The 13,183-nt window shown below is 35.6% G+C and overlaps 1 protein-coding gene across 8 annotated transcripts in view; it reads right to left on the bottom strand.

Annotated features, from left to right (window-relative positions):
- magi1b (membrane associated guanylate kinase, WW and PDZ domain containing 1b) overlaps window positions 1-13,183 on the bottom strand; it is a 140,934-nt gene that overhangs the window by 41,880 nt on the left and 85,871 nt on the right. For 5 of the 8 annotated variants that reach the window (XM_016538858.1, XM_016538863.1, XM_016538864.1 and 2 more), the window contains exons 3-10: window positions 12,098-12,217; window positions 10,194-10,400; window positions 8,130-8,346; window positions 6,962-7,044; window positions 6,212-6,247; window positions 2,510-2,567; window positions 1,649-1,752; window positions 495-611 (exon numbers count right to left, since the gene is read on the bottom strand). In XM_016538858.1, the coding sequence (XP_016394344.1) occupies window positions 495-611; window positions 1,649-1,752; window positions 2,510-2,567; window positions 6,212-6,247; window positions 6,962-7,044; window positions 8,130-8,346; window positions 10,194-10,400; window positions 12,098-12,217 (942 nt within the window). The remainder of the gene's footprint in view (window positions 1-494; window positions 612-1,648; window positions 1,753-2,509; window positions 2,568-6,211; window positions 6,248-6,961; window positions 7,045-8,129; window positions 8,347-10,193; window positions 10,401-12,097; window positions 12,218-13,183) is intronic. The other 3 variants (XM_016538862.1, XM_016538866.1, XM_016538865.1) reach the window with 2 other exon arrangements.

The following is a 13,183-nucleotide window of genomic DNA, read 5'->3' as shown; positions in this document are numbered from 1 at the left end:
TATATATATATATAAATTTTGGTTCAAGGTAAATTTTTTCTAACATACTCATATTCTTTAGAGCATAAGCCTTGGCTGAATTTTCAAGCGTTAAATCATTACTGATACAATCTTTTGAAACGACAGCATTTCTCTTCACTAATTCAACACATCCTTGACTTTGACCATAATGCATCTTTTGTATCTAACATTATAGAAAGCCACCACAGAAATTGAACGAGTGCCCACATGAAGACACCAGAGAGAAATGGCAAATGGTGTGAGGGAAAATGCATGATCTTCCACTAAAAAAAAAAGTGTTTGCTAAATCTTTAACTAAGCAGCTTATCATCAAGCGATAAAACAACACAGGAACGGAAGAGACAGAGAGCTGAGGGAAGGAAGACTTGGAAAAAGTGAAAAGGAGTGAGTGAATAGTGAATGTCCAGAGAGGAATACGCCACGCACGGGTGTGTATGTGTTTGTTACAAACAAAAAAAGGAGGCAGCACATACGTTTAGCCCCCAGTTGGGATGCTAGTGGAGGAGCGGTGCCGGGTTCTCTGTAAGTCTCTTGGTGGTTAGCAGCATAGCTCGCTAGCGGTGCTCCTGTCGAATGCTCCTCTATCCATTCTGAAAGAGTGAAGGGTGCACTTCCTTTTTTGTGTGTCTCTCAAGCCAGTTGCATTTCCTGTCTATTCAAACTAATACTGAGGCTGTGCAGCTGCCAGCTTTACACCTTTAGAGCCCCCATGGTGTCCTAACTTCCTCTAGGTGTAAAACTTGCATATTGTCAGTACTGTATCACAAGCAGTGGCAGAATATGAGATACTTTTGAACTTGAGGGAGAAGTTATTAGGTAATCAAGAAAGCAATATTCAGCTGAGTTGGCTGGGAACAAGATCAAGGACATGTCCCAGCATGGCAACCTGCATTTCAGTAGAACTTTCTAGACCATTTATAGAATGAGTAGCCTTTAACATGAGCTCATAACTCATTTTCTTAAAGGTAAAGTTCCAAACTTGTATGACTTTCAGAATCAAAATCAGTTTATTAGCATAGTTGTGACATAGGAAATTCTTTCTCTCTTCTGGATCAACACGAGTGACAATTTTCTTTTTTTTTTCAGAAATGGTGACAGAATTATTGGGTTTATTATTTTTTTTAAGAAAGTAAATTAAGTTGATGAGCTAATTTTGACTTTAAAGGCTACTTTTTTAAATATTTAATATTAAGAAAAATGGATCACAAATGGCATTTCATGTTGACATTAATAATGGATTCTCCTTGTTATTAACTAGGAATAAAATGAATAAACAGGATTAACAAAAAAAGACAAACTAGCCTAAAACATTATCGTTTATTAATTAAAATGCATCAAGTCTTGTGTACTGAAATAAATAAAAAAATCACCTGTATCCACTTGATGTTAGACTTCTCTTTTTGTTTTCTTTCAAGAATTAAACATTGATGACAAAAACCTAAAGCACTGTTTTCAGCAGTAATGAATCAGTGAAATAGCTAAATTAAAAACTTAAGCCATGAAAAGATTAACTGTAATCCCACCATTCCAAAACCAAAGCTGCAACAAAACTCTAAATGACAAACATGGACAATCAGAAACGTATAAGAAAAGAAAGAAATGGCGGCATGTTGGGCCTGAATCGAACCTTGGATATACCGCTCACCTTCAGCGGGCTGAGACTGCTCCAGTTGCTTCTTCCTTTTAGCCTCCAGAATTGGGTTTTCATACTGCGTCTTCCTGTTAACATGGCTGGGAGGTGGAGAAAAGGGAGAGAGTGAGAAAGAGAGAGATAGGTGATAAAGATGAGCGAGCAGAGGACACAGTCAATAACAGAACCAGAGGGGGAAACAGGAAATAGAATGAGAGGGCATGTAAAGGTTGAGCATAAGGAGAGCAGATAAGCGGACGAGAAATAAAGTGAATTAATTCAGAGAAAAGGCAATAACGGAGGCTTAAACTATGGCTGAAAGCCTCTGCATTCATTTAAAATTCATTTAAAACTGAGGGGGAAAGTGTGCTATTCTCTCTCATCGTATGCGCTTAAAAGCAAAATCTCTCCACCAGACTAGACAAGCTCAATAAACACAGATCAAAAGCCAAAAATAAAACTCCATCACCACATTTACCAAAAAATACAGATCGCACCCAGCTGCGATCCAGGCCACTTTCCAAACAGCCTGCGCAATTTACTAGGCAAATACTGCTCAAAATGTACGTAAACATCTCCGAAGACAAAAACCGGAAGGCTTCCTGCCTCAGAGGTATTGCTTTGAAACAACATCAAAACATATGAATGCATTCATATTTATGCGCTACAAACCCAAGGGTCCCTCAGAAGGGGAGGGAAAGAGAGAGGACAAGATTTCAAAATGGTAACAGTAACAAAGGGTGAGTACAGCCGAAACAGAACAGACCCAATCAAAAAGATGGCGGTTGCTTCTTTCATGTTTCAGGATGATGTCATATATTAAAGATGATTTGAAGGTAATATTGATGAGTCACTTACTCAACATAATACACCCCGTACACTGGATCATCAATCTTCTCCCAGCCTGTGGGCAGCTCTGGAAAAGAAGCAAAACAGAAGACATTTTCAGCTCATTAAAACTAATTTAATGAGGCTTTTATCAAGTCCTTTGTAAAATGATGTCTTGATTTTTCAACCAATTAAATTTCAAGAGGTTTCAAACTAACAAGCTAGACGTTTTCAAACTATAATGACCATTTCTAGCAGATTACATAATTATCATGCAAACTGCATCATTTATCTTAAAAAAAACAAAAAAACATCTGTTCAACTGCTCTGCAGAATGCCTGATTCTGATTGATTGCCAGATGTTCTAAGGTGTTGGTTATTGTCATATCACTTTACTAAATCACTGACTTATTTCTATGATGTCAAAGAGATGTATAGTCTACAACAGGAAAAAAAAAAACAAAAACAGAAAACACTATTTTTTTCCTTGCATGAAGAACAGAATAAAAACATCCCCTACTGTTAAAGTGATGGTTTTGAATCTATAAAAGAGCATTGAGTGACTCATTTGAACTAGCAATGACGGCTTGATGCTGAATCAGTGTTCTACACACAGAAGCGTTAAAGAATTAAAACAAGATAAACACATATACACGAGGTAACCATGATATGAAGGAGAATAACTGATAAACAAAACTCAGACTTTCATGAAATGTAATGCAAACTCTTCAAGGAATATCTGAGGAATTCCATATTAATTGAGACATCAATAATAACTGTATAAAGTTTGTGTACAGGTCTGTCATTTGTCTCCGAAGACACAGCTCTCTGACAAATCCTCCTTGTGATATTTACATAAACAGCAGATATGTTCCACGGCATTTCCAAATCTCTTGACCTGGCAAACAACAAAAATACGAACCGCACCGAATATTTCAGGCAAGGTTGACAAGTGTACAAAAACAACAGAAGATACTCAGAGATTTGATGGCGACACTGTTAAGGCAAAATGATACACAACATGTCTTCCCTAGAATAATAGAATAATCATGAAAAGGCTCAGCCGCGTTTGACATTGAAATGTGCTTTCATGCATATGAAAATGTCGCTTTCTTTACCATGGCAATGCCTGAAATGTTCCAGCGCCTGGGACACAGAGCTGTTGTATTAGCATAAAGCCTGCAGCACACAGGAAATTCATTACAACACCTCCCATAAAGAAAACTTGCCAGTGCCAGTTTCTAATAGGCCAATGAAAGCAGCACACATTTCTAATTTTTTTGTGAAAGCAAGAACTCATTATCTCTCCCGAGCAGCAATAGCAAATACGTCCGACTCCTGTACTGTTCTAATGAATCTATAAATGTCGACCAACAATAATTACTTACAAATAACGATCTACTCGTGAACGATTCTCTCAGTAGCCTCTGTCTCATACATCTTCACCCTTCCTGATCTTTCCTGAGTTTAACATAATTAATCAACGGGTGTTTTTGTAGAGTGAAATTCACACCGTATGATTTGCGCAAATGTGTAATAGACAAGCTGTCGCTAAATCATTGCTGTACTTGATAAAGTTTAAGTGTGTAATTTTTTAGATGTTAAAATAATTGGCCTAAAAATCACTATAACTAAGCCATGTAGGTTAATTTACCCAAAAGTGTAAACACTGTAATTCGGTAAAACATTCAAAACATTAGTGGCATCCCGGATGATACAGTATACATTATGCACTATGTATTTATCATCAAGCATTGGAGTCGGAATTATCTGGAAATCTGAAGAGCACTTTTTCTTTTTGAAATCCTCAGTAACTCAATATCACAATCACATAATGCAAAATGGCTTAGTACAGTGCATACTTAGAAAAGTATGTGAATTAGGACATACCTATTGATCTGTCAGCAACAGATCACATAGCAACACGGGATCAACCAATGGTATGAGTTTGGGGGCGGGATTATGCGTTTGTTTGACCAATAACAGCAAGGGGGAGTTTTTGGGGAAACCTGTTTAACAATTATTATTTTTGCAACTAGATTATTTGCTAACACATTACAATAAGGTCCCATTACTTAATGCTAGTTGATGCTTTAACTAACATTACACTGTAAAGAAATCTCGTAAAAAAAAAAAAAGGTAAAATCACTGGCAGCAGCGGCTGCCAAACAAAAACCATAAAATTAAAGTAAAATATTTTAATTCAAAGAGGGAAAAATCTTTAAACTGTAAAAATAATAAAAATGAAATAATAATAATGATAAAAAATGGTAAAATGACTGCCGAACAAAAAATGTATAATTAAAGTAAAATATCTTAATTCAAGGAAATTCAAGAAAATTCAAGGAAAATTGTAAAATAATCTAACATTTGTAATTAAAATTTCTGTAAAATTATTGTTTCTGCACTTTATTTGAATAAATATATTTTACTGTAATTTTGTGGTTTTTGGTTTGACAGTTTTTTTTTACGATTTTTTTTTTACTGTGTAACTAAAATGGGCAATACATTTGTTTATTAATCTTCATTAACGTTCGTTAATAAAAAATAAAACAGTTCATTGTTAGTTCATGTTAGCGCAGCTCCATTAAATATTATTAACAGATAACTTAGATAATTTGATTTGAATTTAATAATGTATTAGTGTTGAAATTAACAAATTTTCATTGTTACCTGTTCACATTAACTAATGTCAACAAAAAGAACCTTAATGTTATCCTTTTTTGTAGTTTCTTTTAAAAAATTATTCATGTGAAGAATTTGCATCATGAAATTTCACCCAGCAATATAATATAATTGATAAATTATTCATTGATATATATTGATATATATATTGATTGGTGAAGAACAGAGCGTAACCTCCAACCAAAAGCAACTGCTAGCCAGTAAGTCCTGTCCTTCTCCCCCCACATCATTACTGCGACTCTACTGACAAATTGGTCATTAATCTGTTTGCATCCCATCTTCCCTCTCTACAGGATCAAGTCTCTACCATGCGACCGGATACTCTCGTACCTACTGCCCACATCCCGTAGTCACGGCATCTATTTAATGGCTCCGATTTCTCAAATCAATAGCTATTGACTGTGCTCTTCCAATCAGACCCGGACACAAACACAGGGCTTCTCAAGGACACTGCCTGCATCACCTAATCCGTTACTAATGATGAATCAGCCCTTCAATTACAAAGGCACACTGAACAGCAGAGAGAGCTCTGCGTGTTGATATAGTGTGCTTTGACGATGGTAAAACTGATTCAAGCAACAAATTATTCAATGATTTGACTGTCACCATTAGCTCGTCATAATAGTTTCGGATCTCTAGAGCTATTTGCATGCATAATGAAAACAGAACCACTCCCAGCTGCGAGAATCCTGAGTTAAACTGCAAACGCTTCAGCGGTAGAAATAGTAACAATGAATATTTTATACCATGCAGTGCCAATGACATCACAAATGAACCTTGTTTGAAAGTAATGAAATGTGTTTTACGGTCATTCCAAAACGAAAACCAAACAACTAGTCTGAAACATAGCAGTGCAGGTGCATTGTGGGCAGACGTTACCCTTTGCACTGATCTGGGATCAACTGTGAGGTGGGTTTTCATAATTATGTTAAGCATTTGAGAGAAAACATCTGGTCCCAAAAGCAGCACAGACGCATCGATCTACCCCCCATAAAACATGCAGGTTGTGTCTGTATGGGTTTATTTCCCCTTGGAATAGTGGCCTACCTAGCTCATTGTCCAGTTCCTCTGTATGTACCCCTTCTTCTCGAGAGGGAGTAAAAGGGGAGCAGGTGTGCACAAAGTGGGGCGAGAAAAAGAGAGGAAGAGAGGCAGAGAGGGTTAGTTGATAAAAAAAAGCAAACTTACAGCTCAAAGCTTTATAATTATGCCACCATATTATATACACAATGGAAAAGTTTTTTTTATGCAAATCATAAAATGTAAAATTAGTGGCATTTTTAATAGCAAAATGATCTGGATTGTGGAGTTAATACAGGATTACTGCATGAGATTTGAGCAACTGAAAATCATATTCTGCATAATCATAAAACTGCTCTGGAAATCACTCCAGGTTCCACTGCACAGGGAAATTGGAGGTTCATTTGTTTTTGTGTGAGGAGATTCAATATAATCCAGACCCTCCTTATAGCATTATAGCGGCTGCTTTAGTAATTTTGTCACAGGGTATGAGATTGGCTGTTATAGCCATGACAGCTCCAGAGCGCCATCTAAAGGCTATCATGAGATTACAATGGATGATGTGAGGGCTTGAGCATGAATGGTTATCTATAGGTCTGAAGCTGTATTTGCTATGGTGACACAGATATTATTTCAAATTTTAGATTTACAACACTAAAAGCTTATGTATGCACAACACCACAAAAACACTCGCAAGTAAGCGTTATGAATGCATGTCACCATGAAACTGATATTTGCACAAGCAAACCGGACAAAAACTCAACCACATATCCATACCATCATCTTCACATTCCTCCAGGGGTTTCTCAGGTTTGTCCAGGCATCGGGGATCTATCCAGGATGTTGTCTTTGTGTTGTGGCTATGAATAGATGCAGAATACAGACAGTGAGGCATAGTTCTAAAAGATGCCTGCAGAACAACATCCTGTGGCTTTTTTCTGCGTCCCAGCAGGCAGGAAAATGTATACTAAAGTTTGATACTTCCTGTCTTGATATCTGAAAAACTGCCAGTAGCAATATATAAACTTAAAATAAGAAACACAAAACTACTGTAACCTCAGGAATTTATAGTGCAATCTGTCTATGCATAAAAATATCTAAAAATAGCGATAGTGCTTCCCAGAAGTATTAAAGGAATTTTGGACAATCGTGTAAAATGCACAGTTGAAAATGTATGCATTTCATTGCTTTAAATTCGAAAGATCAAACCAAGTTGCATCTTCAAACAAATGATCTTAGAACTTTTCTTAAATCTAATGTCACTTCTGTATGACACCCATTTGAGAAATTAATTATAAAAAAACATGTTTAACAACAAGAAGCAATCATAAATAAGTTAACAAATATACTAAAGTTTAAATATTAATCAATATTATTGATATTAAATATGAAAAATAAAAAATTTACAACTTAAATAACAATAGCAAATATTGAATAAAAAATAACAACAATTAACACAGAAATTATGATAAAAATGAAAATACAGCTATTCTAATTTGTGAGAATGAAGTGACTGATTTATGCATTAACTTCTCTTTTGATTTTTTTTTATTGATCTGTTGACCTATAATTGATTATCAACTTCTCTATTGATTTTTTTTTTTTACTATCTGTTACCCTATTATCAATTTCCATACATCTGACCATATTTGCTATTACTTTAATACAATAAATTGAATTAGTTTAATTCAAAAATACATATTAGTTCAATTTTGCCTTTTCCTTATTCATTTTTGTTCTTAATTTAGTTTATTTAATTATGAAATATAATTATATTTTCAGTATGAAAGTATGAAATATAAAAATAAATTGCTACTTGGTTTGATATTTTGCATTATTTATGCAGACATTTGTGTATTTTTCAAGTCTGCGGAGTCCAAAAAATGTTCGTGGTCACTGTAAATGTCCATCTAATAAAATTATAAAGAGAGCAGTTGGTTCTTACTCTATAAAGTAGACCTCTCCGCTCTCAGTGTAGGCCATCTCCCAGTTTTCGGGCAGAGGCCCCTGAGGTTCCTCTTCCGTGGGATAGCCGGGGTGTGTGTGTGTGTTCTGAGAGCTCTCCGTGGTTGACGCCGAGGTGTTGTTGAGCCCGTAGGGTTGAACGTAGTCGCGGGCAAAGGGCCGCACAGAGGGGTGGTCGTCCGGTTCACTCGAGTCTCCTGCATGCACACAGAAGATCACTACACAAATACAGACCCTCTCAGTTCAACAAGGCTCTGGTTAAGAACTGCATCCTAAATGACTGTGGCACTGTACTTTTGCTACAGCTAATGATTTGGAAGTTTACACTTCCTGTAAACTCTGGAGTGATCAAACACCATTCACACTCTACTGTACACAAATACGCATACCGACACCTGGCTGTCTGACACTTTCCCACCCACACCAAAAAATGAAATCACCAACATCCCCTCAAATCAATAAGAGTGTAAACAGTTCACACTTAACCTTCTTGAAGAGGTGAGGAATCTAAACAAATCGACTCTCAACTACATTGCATGGCACGCCTGACTGAATTAGCGGCTTTAAATCAAACCACTCTGCCAAATCAAAGGCATGAACCTGTATGAATAGGACAGCTTATTGCCTTTTCTAAATCAAGGGCCCTAGAATTAACTTGGATATTGAAAATAACACGCAATATAAAAAAACTGTCATATATACTCTCGAAGTAAATGCTTACAGAAACGAGCTTGTGTAATAAGGAGCAGGCATTTACTGGTATTTACAACCGTTTTAGGCGATTCAAACAAGTTGTCAGACGAACCGTTGTCAGACGCTGTTAACACCTAGTAATAGTGACATGTCTCAAATGCATCTCTACTGTTTAAATATTTGAGGTCAGTAAGATTTTTATTATTTTTTTAAAATAAATTCATACTTTTATTCAGCAAGGGTGCATTCAACTGATCAAAAGTGACAGTAAAGACATTTATATCTACATAAAATCTATTTAAAATAAATGCTGTGCTTATGTACTTTCAAAAATCCTGGATAAAAATGCTTCACATGCACAAAAATATTAAGCAGCAACTGTTTTCAACATTGATAATAATATGAATATGTTTCTTGAGCAGCAAATCAGCATATTAGAATGATTTCTGATCACCGAATGTCACATGATCCTTCAGAAATCATAATGATGCTGAAAATTCCTCTTTGCCATCACAGGAATAAATTATATTTTAAAATATATTCAAATATCAAAAAAAGTTAATTGAACTGTAAACATATTTAACAATATTACTGATTTGAATGTATTTTTGATCAAATAAATAGTGAGCATTAAACACTTCTTTTAAAAAATTTGAACGATAGTGTACATACATAATTCACTGCCAGTGTGTTACTTCATAAAGCAACAAAAAGCACTGCTTCCAAATATACTCCTACTTTCTAATCACACAGCAAACGTGACATTTAGAATGCCCAGTGTTACTGTAGTTGAGCAGCTTTATTAACTAAACCTTAGATGTGTACCTACTCAGATGGGGTAAATGTCCCTTCTTTTAGCATAACGATTGAATGACAGGTCAACGGGCAGTGCTTCATTGTTGTCCAGTACACAATGTGCATATGAATATGATCTGAGTAATAGAATCGCATCACGAAACTGTTGACTCCTGTAATTAGTGCTGTCCACTTTTGATCAGATCACAGAAGATGTCAATACCTCTCATCGACCAGCAGCTATATCACACGGCAATCTATTTCAGAGACAGACGTCCTCTAAGAACACCACATCCAAATGCAACCCATCCAATACTCTGATACAGAGTGTGAAAGTTGGTAGAGCATAACTGTCAGATCAATAAATATAGACAAGGAGAGTCCATCTTGGTGTTTTCGAACACAAACAAAACCCTCTACCACAGCCAGATGGCGCTCTTTCCCCCTTCCTCCCTGAATCGTAATGGCGAAGGAAAAGGAAAGCAACAAAGAGGCATCACTCATCCCTTCTCCCATGTGCCAGACGGAAAGGCAAACAAATCGGCTCGCTGCTGACCTGTGAAGCTACTGTTCATTTCAGGAACCTCATCATCATCCTCAGTCTCTGTAGGCACTATTCCAGCATTTTGCATCTCATTGTAGGACTTGGTTCGGCGTGGGGTCGACTGCTGGGAACCAGGAAGACTGTCTTGCAGAGCATCGCCAGTAATCACTTTCCCACTAGGGGGCTGGCTGGGCGGCTTGGGTGTTCCATAATAGTTACCTAGGCAACAAGAGGATATTACCAGCATTCAGAACAGGAGGGTTAAAGGAAATGCAAGACATGATGATGTGGGGTTTTGAAAATGCTCTATTATGAAAATGACTGCTCGTCTTCGTGAAGTTTGTTCAAGGGAGATAATGGTATCATGGTAATGAGCACATACAATGGACAGAGCTGTCTGTCTGAAAGAAAAGCACTTCACGTCATTAAATCAGAGTAATACATTTAGAGTTCAACCCCGCCAGGCCGAGTGATAAACCTTAATATTAATAAAGAGATTCATTTTGACGAAACACAACAGCAGGATGGAGTAAAAATAAAGATGTCAAGATTTTAACTATTGACAAAAGTGTCATTTGTTAGGTATCTAATGATTAAACACTCATTTTTAATGTTTTTTATGTGAATTTTTTTTATCAATTATAATAAAAATATTAGATGATAAATAAACCAGCAAATAAATAAATAAATAAAGTTTAACTAAAAAAAAGTTTAATTCTAAGAAAGTTTTAGAATTTAAAAAAAATGTAAAATAAAATATTACAATTTGATATGAATAAGAATTATTAAGGTTATGCGCTATTTCTAGGTCAGGTCACTTATTAAATAAGTAAATTTGAGACATTGATAATCTGAAAATGGGATTAAATATGTTGAAATAAATAATTATGATTGTCCACGTGTACCGAACAAATTCAGCATTTTAACCACTGCACTAGTGGAACTTCATTGGAAACTTCCAGTTTTATATATTGTTACTTTTGATAAGAAAAAGTCCCATCTTTCAATTATGTCCATTTTATCAGGAAATTCAAACATTTTTGACGCTCTTTGATGTGGCATGACATCACTATATAGGCGCATCATTTCAAACTGTAGCGCGGAGCGCGAGCACGATCATCCCTTCCTCTTTACTAATAGTTTTAATGTGAAATAAACATGAATGAACATCTCAAGCCTCATGCAATCGCTCAATCAGTGTTTCAACCGTGAAAAGACGTCAATAAAACAGCTTGTAAACAAAATGTCACGTAGCATTCCATTTACCTTAGGCAAGTCATCAATGTCCACAGCTCGTTATTTGCCAGAGAAATTAAGTCTAGAGAAGAGCATTTCGCGAAATATTAAGCTATATACTCATTATATTTTACTCTACCTGTTATAACATCACTATGGTGATGTCTTAATTAGGCTATTTAATTTATGTTTAAATAAATCTGTTGTGACAAGTTATGACAGCCACTGTGTAAATGAATATATTTCAACAACAAATAGAAATTTTATAATTTAGAAGTTAACTTAAAAACTGCATTATGTGCAGTTTACATGTTTGCATATTTATTTTAAGTTGAGTGTTGATTATTTTATTTAAAAAATAAATAACGAGTAATTAAATGTAAGTTTGGGCTCTGTTGTTAATTGTAACTTTATAGTAATGTAAAAGGGCTCCCTATAGTTTAGAGCATATGCTGAGGTAGATTTTTATTATTATTATTTTTTTTTTTTTAGAAAATTTTAATTGTAATTGAATTTATTTAAAGAAATAGCTATTTCTTTAGTAAACCACTGTTTCATAATAAAAAGAAAAAACATTTATTTTACTTTTTTTAATTCTGACAATTATTTAAAAAGTAACATTGTAAAATATAATGGCCAATCAAAAAGCATGTGTTTAAACTCTATAGATTGCAGTTTACCTTCGTAAGATCCGATCTCCAACAGTGTCCCACTCTGTTCAAGCTTCAGAAACTCGTCCACTGACAAGAAATTATAATCTACTCCTGGCACCTCTCCGTCACGAGGGAGGCGGGTCGTACCTGTGACCAGCAAAAAAGGAGAAAGATCCCATAAGAGACTGACATCATGAAACTGCTAATTTATGCTTAAAACCACATATACACAATGTCTATGATTACCACCTACATCAGGGCCAACAACAGCCACATGCTACAGTCTACAGGCTCCTGGAAGCCAAACGCTGGGTGTGAAATCAGCGTGAAAGAGCTTTGCACAGCTAAAAGTGAAGATGTTGTAACACCTTGATGATAATTGGTTGTAGGAGAGCAAAGTGTGGCTCCAACCCCCACTGTATTGCTCTAACTACATATTAGATTAAAGCAGCTTTAGGGATCAAAGAGTCCATACGGCTGCTCTGCCTCCTCTATCACATTCCCTTACACCCCGTTTAGACCTCGTATTAAAATCCATCTCAGGCGATCCCATCACAAATGGTCAGTACTAAATACGGGTGTAAATAGGGTTCAAATACAACGGTAAAAGACCGGCTACTGACCTGTCAATCAACCAACCAACCATGCACTTAAAGGGGTGGTTGATTGCGATTTCACTTTTTTAACGTTAGTTAGTGTGTAATGTTGCTGTTTGAACATAAACAATATCTGCAAAGTTACGAAGCTGAAAGTTCAATGCAACAGAGCGGTGTGGAATAAAGGTAAATTATGTGAAAAATAATGTGTTTTTTTTTTTAAACGAAGCATTAACACATGTTAGACTGCACCCCATAAACACAATCAAGCCTAGAAAAAAACCCAGTGAACCACCCCTTTAACAGTTTTAAATGATAAATGGAACTTTGAAACGTGTGCCAAGATCTTCAAAATATACTTTTTTTGTATTCATGTAGGATTCATTTGGTTTAAAAGCATATGATTTCTACTATACTTCAAAAAATGTTTCAATTTAATGACTCTAAAAATGTCATGGTATAATCAGCAGATAAAAAGTAATAACATTTTCCATACCCTTGAATACACATCTTATAT

The sequence above is a fragment of the Sinocyclocheilus rhinocerous genome, unplaced genomic scaffold, assembly GCF_001515625.1.
Source record: "Sinocyclocheilus rhinocerous isolate Xijiao unplaced genomic scaffold, SAMN03320098_v1.1 scaffold757, whole genome shotgun sequence".
In the NCBI taxonomy this organism is placed as follows: Eukaryota; Metazoa; Chordata; class Actinopteri; order Cypriniformes; family Cyprinidae; genus Sinocyclocheilus; species Sinocyclocheilus rhinocerous.
The sequence above is the reverse complement of the archived record's forward strand: the minus strand, read 5'-3'. Positions and strand labels throughout refer to the sequence as shown.